Here is an 8236-nt window from a genome sequence, read left to right on the forward strand (position 1 = left end):
TTGAGAATATAAAGATCAAGCAATTTAACTTGCCTGATTCTTCTATCGCCTGACATCTGTTGTCAGGGAAAAGGCAGAACACCTTTATACATAAGATGGCCATCCAGTCCTGCCAACACCATAGAATTGGACATTCATCTAAAGGATATGGCCTTTCTTCTAAATGGTATCTCAAGTGCAATACACCCCCGCTGTAGAAGTACGGCAAACCTAGGGAGATCTCGTATAACTTGGCAGGTAATATCACAATATTTTCCAGTGGGAACTTCAGATCTCACCTCAGTTTCAGAGCAGATGGTGCCGTCACTATCCAGAATTCACTAATGATTGTTCCCACTGCAAGATGAGATTTGTTGTAGTCCTGGACTGACACCAGCCAAGGGAAGCTGGAGACCCTGAATAACCATGTGTGGATTGCATCCGCCATAAAGCCCTCAGATACCCCGCAGCCTAGAAGAAGCAGAACTTCCAACTGTCAGCCATAATGGTGCACCTTCAACTGGTGTATACTCCGGACTCAGAGGAGTGCCATATACAAGTAGCTGAGGTAGTATGCTCTATACTTACTGGGTGAGGAGAATGGGACATAGGCAATGAGGAACGTGCAGCACATCACTATATGGAGGCTAAAATACACAAATCGTGTCAGAGACAATTATCAGGCTAATACATTGACTATATGGTCCCCTACTTCATGGAAATATGGCTGCTCACCTCATAATTAACTATAAGGACTGTCTTGATTCAAGTGCACGACATACTCGGGAGGTTGCACCGCCACTAATCTCCAGTAGAGGTCGTTGGACAGCTTGTAGTTATCGCGACCTTATGTCCATAGTAACGGGGGAGGCGGGGCCGCTCGTCACGACTGGGGGCGGGTAAGGTAGAGTGGAAGGCGGGAAACTGAATGTGTCAGAGGCTGCTGAACTGGGACCGTGAGTGGGATGTGGGACTCTTACATGCCTGTGGAGCCCAGCCTGGGCCGGGAAGAGAACTTTCTATCACTGGATGATCTGCTGATGTCTCAGGAGAAGCTGCCATGCCGAGTGGAGAGTGGATTCCCCCGCTTGGGCTTCCTGGAGAAAGGGGGAGACAGCGACCACATACCTGAGGTGACCCAGTACTCCAGACCATATACACCGTATATTGAACCCCCACCTCTCTGAGGTGATCCCCAAATCATACAGAGATGCTCATGTGTCTGTTTCATGTGGTCCCCTCACTCTCTATCTACTACTATAAGTCTCCACACACCTGAGAAGGTGGTCTCTCCCTAAGGATAGACGTTATCCCCACAATCTTATCTACTACTACAGTCAACCTATTCCATCTCCTATACTGCCTATGTGCAGCCCTGAGGTAATCTCCATATTTTATATATTGTAAAAACTAGCATACCCATGGGATAAAGATAATCGCACTACACCTATGGATAGGGAAGCCTTTTGGTACATGAGCATGAGGATTTTTGAAGTGGTATCTGCCTCAAAAAACCCTTTCATTAATTTCACTTGGTGTCATTCAGACTTTTGCTAGGGGCCCCTCTACCGTAATTGGGCACACTTGAGAAATAAATGTTCCTATCTGTATTCTGCCATCAGAAATTTTGGGTCCCATAATGACAGAATTGTGTGCACCCTCTCCTCCCTAATGTGTCTTAAAGGGGTATTCCCATGTCTCATACTCACCAGTCTTCGCTGCTGTAAAATCTTCTTTCTTCCTGCTTTGTTGCATCATTGGTGGGCGGGGTTACATATGCAAAGCCAGCGTCGAGAAGACGTCGCTTCTATGCCGCTGGCCCTGCGTGTGCGCTCCCGATGCAGCTAGGCTTCGGACGTACAGCCTTCACAATGCAATACAGACCCGGCATCCGCTGTAATAGAGAGGCGGATGCCGGGGAGTGTTAGACGCCGACACAGATGCCTGCAACATCGCTACGCTCCTGCCCTGCATGAAGCCAGCAGCGGCAGGATGACCATCGTACCGGGACATCGTAGAGCATCTCCGCTGTAACACTTACAGCAGAGATGTCCTAGCTCCCCATGCCTGCAATCTCTCTCTACATTACCGCAGTAAAAGTTACGGCGGAGGTGCCGCTTGGTATGGTGACCGCTCTTAAGCAGAGCGGCACCATTATAGTTACAGACCCAGCATACAGACACCAAGGCAGGTGCCGGGCCGCAGCATCGCCATGCTCATAGCAGGAACGTAGCGATGCTGTCAACTTCAAACTGCAGAAGTACTTCTGCTAGCAGGCCCGGAACGCAGATACATGCTGGTTGCGAGCCTGAGCTTATGTGGCCACGTCACCTGGCATGTGATGGAGTGGGGTGGGCGGGGTCTGTATTCCGGGCCTGCTTGCAGAAGTACCGTAAGTACTTCTGCAGTTTGAAATGAGCAGCATCGCTACGCTCCTGCGGCCCGGTACCCGTCCCAGTGTCTGTATGCCAGGTCCGTAACTGTGATAATGCTGAATTACCGTAATGACCTGAGTATAAGCCGAGGTGGACTTTTTTAGCACAAAAACTGTGCTGAAAAACTTGGCTTATACTCGAGTATATACAGTATTTTTTAAAAACATATAATGTAAAAAAAATAAAAATATATGTTGGGTATCCCTACATGTATATAAGTTCTCACTATCCAAAAATATGATTATTTATCCTGTACTGTAAACTTTATATAAATTTATATATATTACTGAAATGCACAAATTAACATTTTGGTAAGTTTTTAATTTCCTCAAATAATAACAGTAAAGAGCCCTGGCATATCTCGGTCACCAATACAGTAGAAAACCAAAACTTTATAGACATCAGAATATGTCACCCCAGGAAAATCACTCACTTAAATAAAGTGTCGTTTTATTAGTAAAAGCATTATGGAGTAATAAAAACCAATATAAAGATGGTATTACTGTAATTGTAATGACCTTCTGGACAAAGCTACCATTTCATTTTTTTAATGTAAAGTGAAAAAATGAGTCGAGTGCCATAAAAATGAAATGCAAAAAATTTATAAAATTGTGTTATTTCCGCAAAACGTGCAAATAAAAGCAAATCGAAACTGGCAGATGAAAGTACAATTTGTCATGTAAAGAATAAGCCCTCACATTGCTATATCAACCAGAAAAAAAAGATTCATTTTGGAAGGAGAGGGGGTGTAATTTAAACAACAAAAAAAGCACTGAGCATTAACATACAAACTATCCTGCATCCTTAAAGAGTTAAGATTAGTGGCACGTGAGGGCACACAAACAGGCTTGAGATGGCCCAGACAGATGACCAGTAAGGAGGTTGACTTGATTTTCAGTCAAGCATGAGCCGCTCCCACGGTTTCCTTGTCTACCATATAGACACTGGTGGGACATTGCTTACGCAACCAAAGCATTTCCAGGTCCTGAGCAAAAGGAAACTAGGGGGTCACAGCATCCTTTAGTGTCCTACCATTGACAGCCACCCACTCTTGACTTTGTTTGCAGTGGTGTTGCAAACCATAAAATTGCACTGGAACAGTGTAGTCTTCAGCAGATTAGTGTGTGGAGCAACACCATGCCCAAACTGCTAGTCTGATAATCTGGTAAGCCATAACATCCAGCAGTGGGTCACCCTCGTATTGAAACAAGAAGTATTAATAGTTCAGCAGATATGTACATGACATCCTGCAGCCACATATTTCCTCTCATGGCATGGTTTCCCAGGAATATCTCTGCCTTGGATTGCTTGGTCACCAGTTGATCATTGCTGGGACTCTAGCATTGACAGCCTATGAGCGTGCAGGATACAGTATGGAACCTATATGCCTCCATATCCAGAGAAAGGATATGTTCATTGAGGAAAAACTGTGAAACTTTCTATCTGTTGATATGTAAGAAATGACAATATTAGGTAGAAAGTTTCATTTGATTCCACCAGCTTCATACTAAGCCTGCCCTTCCCTGTTTATTTTCTGAAAGTAGATAGAAAAGTTCCAGCTCAAGTGGATAAAATTCAGATATACAGTTCATGGTCATGTGATCTACAGTCCATGGTCATGTGATGAGCACACAGGTGCACAGCTCGTTACAAGACAGAGCTCTGATTACTTAGCTGTGCACCTATGTCCATCACATGACCATGGTCTGAATTTTATCCCCTATAGCTAATCTGAATGAATGGCAGCACAGCAAAGAACTGGCATGTTTATTATACCTTGTATGTCAGTCTTCTGGTGTACAAGGCATAAAACGTCACACATTTTTTGTGCAAATTGGTGATGTGCCCCAAAAATAAACTGCAACTTCTGTGCTGCCTTCACCATGAAAACGGGGTGTGGTGGAGTCTGGCATAAATGATGTGGGAAATGTATGCTAGCTATGTGCTTGTGTTCATTTCCATTGCAAGTGCAGGCACTGGTGGAATTTGCAGGCCATTTATGAAGAGGCCTATGCTTCCTCATAGCTAAAGTGTTCCCTCTGCCTACTATGAAGACTGGCATGAGGAATGCCAGTCTTTATAAATCTGTTCTCTCTGCATGCTTCATGTTTGTGTCTGAACATGGAGCTGATATGAGACTCATTTTAAACCAGTATCTTTTTATCCCTCTTTTCATTCATAATGTTTTTAATTTTATTTAAATAGATTTTCTAGACATTGTTTTCAAGAGGCGAGATGAACGGAAATTCTGGTATCTGAAGAGTAAGGTTGATGATGATTTGCATGAATAATGTACTAATTTTATGAAGGGACAGTTACAAACAGTGGCACGTGTGCTCCACTCCACACATTCCCTGCAGTCACAGCAGTAATTCCTTCTAGCCCTTCTCCCCTTTAATCATAGTAAAGCCTTACCATCCCCATATATGTTCTACTCCTGAAGCCATGCCATGACTAGAAACTCTTGTAGTAGGAGCAGCCAGAGCTGTTGTACGTCTTTAGCTTGCCCCTGTCTGGTAGGAGAGAGAGAGAGAGTTACAAAGAGCAGCAGGAAAAAAAAAAAAAAACATCCTGCTCTCAACATAACCTCTGTCACCCCCTAGGACATGGAAATCCTATGATATCTCTCCACTTGAGGTGTAGCTAATGTACCAATGTAGTCAACCCCACAGTCATAGCTCTGTTTATAACACTGCATCTGTTCTGATCAGGGCACCAAGATGGAGATGCCGCTGTGGTTGGTGAAGGGGCTGTATGACAATAAGCGAAGAATAGTTTCTGTAGAGCTTCCAAAGATCTACCGGGAGGGTTGGCGCACAGTCTTCATTGCAGATGCCAACGTGGTGGACCTGCACAAGATGGGGCCACACTACTATGGCTTTGGTTTCCAGCTTCTCAACTTCGAAAGCCCTGAGAATGCGGAGATTGCAAAGACAATATTGCAGGTAAAGTGTTTTGTACAGCAGTTCCACATCTTTCTGCTTAGGGGCTGGAGAAATGTATAGGTGTATACTGGGAAGGATTTATACAATTGCCATTCACAGCCGACCTTTTCACAAGCACTATTAGAAAAGTAACGTGTGCTGTGATTAGTTAATGAGGTTGTAAGCAGTGATACAGAAACATACTGGTGTCCTGGAAATAATTGGTGTTACCAATCTCATGTCTTTGATCCAGTGACAGCACTTTAGAGCCTATGATTTGAGCATATGCTCCTGTGTTTTATGCCAGTATGGTTTGTAGGTTTATGTTGGATGTTTGCTTGCATGGTTCCATAAATTGTGAGCACACATTCTAAAAGCCTGTTGATGTCTTAGGGTAAGTTCACATGCAGTGTTTTGAGGCAGAATCTGCCTTCAAATCTGCCTTTAAAAGGGACCCCCCCCCCCAAAAAAAAAAACAAAAACAAAAAAAAACGTCCCAACACATCTCCCATTCTGTTCAATGACAGTCCTATTGAAATTAATTCCCCCTTCTAGTAGAAAAACTTGCTACTGATATGAATTTATATGAAAGGATTTTTCCCTTTTCAATGGTTCCTTGTCATGCCTCCTTAGTACACATTGTTTATATATATATTTTTTTTTCAGACCTTCATTGCACGTTTCCGGCGCATTATGGATTCCTCGCAGAATGCTTACAATGAAGACACTTCAGCACTGGTGGCACGCCTGGATGAACTGGAACGAGGCTTGTTCCGAGCTGGGCAGAAGGGTTTAAATGCTTTTCAGAGTTGGGAACGAGGGACTGCGGCTCAGATCACAGCATCCTCTCTAGTGCAGAGTTACAGGAAGAGAAAGTTTAATGAGACTGACACATAACCTGCCTCCCCCCTCCCCAATTGTTCCTGCTGTCATGTATGTTGCTGATGCTCACCCCAGTCATATGTGTGAGCAGCCAGGGTAAAATGTTCATTGTAATTTTATAAATGAAGAGTGTGGTAGATGTGACTCAGCACAGGGAACTGCAGAAGGGATGATGCCTGATGTTTTATGATCTGCAGGATTGATCAGCCTTCTTGGAAGAAGCTGCACTCAGCTCTATATATAGCAGAATGGATTTCCTGCTGAATCTTTTATACTCTGCTTGAACCTCACATCATATATATTTATAATATATAACAACTCTGTATAAAGAATTTTTTGCAATGAGCTGCTGTCTCCATCCCACTATTGCTATAGAACTACTGGGTAGTAAAAAAAAAAAAAAATTAAGGCAGCGCTAGAAATTCCTTTAAAAAAAGAAAAAAATGTTAAAACCGGAGACATTGGGATATAGTAGGATGCTTGCTCAGAATCCATACAAGGCAGACTTGTTACAGCAGAAAGTAAAGAGACTAATATTCAGGTTGATTTGCAGCTACAAAGTCCAAATCTGTATGAAATTCTCATGTAAGACACTTACACGTGGCATTCATTTTTATTCCGCTATAACTTTTTATAACTTACAACTTTTTCTATTCAAAGTTGCATCAGGCTTATTTTTTGTAGAAAAAATTGTACTTGTAAACTGGAAAAAAAAAGTGCCGTTTTCTTACAGATGTTGCTATAAGAGCATTCACTATGTAGTAAAAATGACAAGGCGGGCTCATTCACATTACTCCCAGGTGGGATCTGTTTCGTAAGTGATGGAGACAGTGTTTTTTTCACCCATAGTAGAGAAGACTAATTATAGAGGGTCCAGAGATGGGGGCGGAGCCTAATGTGCTGCTGGGAGCAGCATTTTTTAAAACTTCTGTAGGCTCAGGAAGGTTGTGAGTGGTACCAGATTCCAGCTCTGCTACAGTTTGTGTGCATGAGGAAGGGAGGCCAGCCAGTCCTATGTAAGGCAACTCCTGCTCCTTGGCCAGAAGTAGCTGAAGACAGATGTTTAATAGTAAGGATGGAAGCGGGACAGCCGATGGAAATCGTGGATTGGAGCAACATTGCACCAGGGATTTCATAGCCCCTGTGGTTATGTCCTTTTTATGCTAATGTTATCTCTATTCTCCTTTCTCTTGGAAGATGTATTCAAATATGATTTTTAATAAGGGAAATACTGTATAATAAGACATACACACTTAAAAGAAAAAAAGAGAAAAATTTATTATACTTAGCTTTAGTGAAGAAAATAGTTAAAATCACAGTTTGGGATGTCCCGTCCTTGTGGCCCAGAAATAGAATCAGCAGCTAATATCATATCTTCATGGCAGCCTCTTATACCCATTGGTAGCTGGGGAAGGCAGAGGTCTCACTGCCCAACTAGTTTGAGCGGTTTTAGCTAAACACAATTGACCCTGAGGTGTCTGGTGCCAAGGAAGGTGAATAAGCACTTCAATAGGAACAATGATGGGAAATAAACACTTCAATAAGGATCATAACCAGGAGGACACCCCCAAACAAAAGAAACCTAAAACATGAGCAGATAAGAGTGTAACAAAGACAGCAAATCTAAAGACCCACATCCCTAGTAACAAAGGTTATGGGGAGTTCAAATTAACTGTGATTAAAAAGATAGCTAAGCAAAAGATGCATATGTGTGTGTATATATATATATATATATATATATATATTTTACACAGACGTGTAAACGCACACATACACACACATAAGACAACATAAATGTATATACTTGAATAATGCATAAAACTGAATGTTGTATATAAGCTATATTACACTGAAATGAGACATAAACCTTGAATTCCTGTTACTGAAGTGGTTTTTGGTTTTTTTTGTTTTGTTTTTGCTCTTGTTTGCTCCCTTCTTTATCAGGAATACTCATGTCTTTTAGTCAGCCTGGTACTGGTGTCGGAGTGTTCTGATTTCAGTGCTTTAACTGACGCC

At 42.4% G+C, this 8236-nt stretch overlaps 1 protein-coding gene across 1 annotated transcript; it reads left to right on the forward strand.

Moving 5' to 3' along the window:
• The first annotated feature begins 930 nt into the window (after positions 1 to 930).
• On the forward strand, positions 931 to 6235 carry GINS3 (GINS complex subunit 3). The gene is made up of 3 exons (XM_075280646.1): positions 931 to 1112; positions 5126 to 5359; positions 6005 to 6235. The coding sequence occupies exons 1-3, from the start codon at positions 945 to 947 to the stop codon at positions 6233 to 6235; spliced, it is 633 nt and encodes a 210-aa protein (XP_075136747.1). The 5' UTR covers positions 931 to 944.
• The last annotated feature ends 2001 nt before the right edge of the window (positions 6236 to 8236 follow it).

The sequence above is a fragment of the Leptodactylus fuscus genome, chromosome 7 (genome assembly GCF_031893055.1).
Source record: "Leptodactylus fuscus isolate aLepFus1 chromosome 7, aLepFus1.hap2, whole genome shotgun sequence".
Classification (NCBI taxonomy): Eukaryota; Metazoa; Chordata; class Amphibia; order Anura; family Leptodactylidae; genus Leptodactylus; species Leptodactylus fuscus.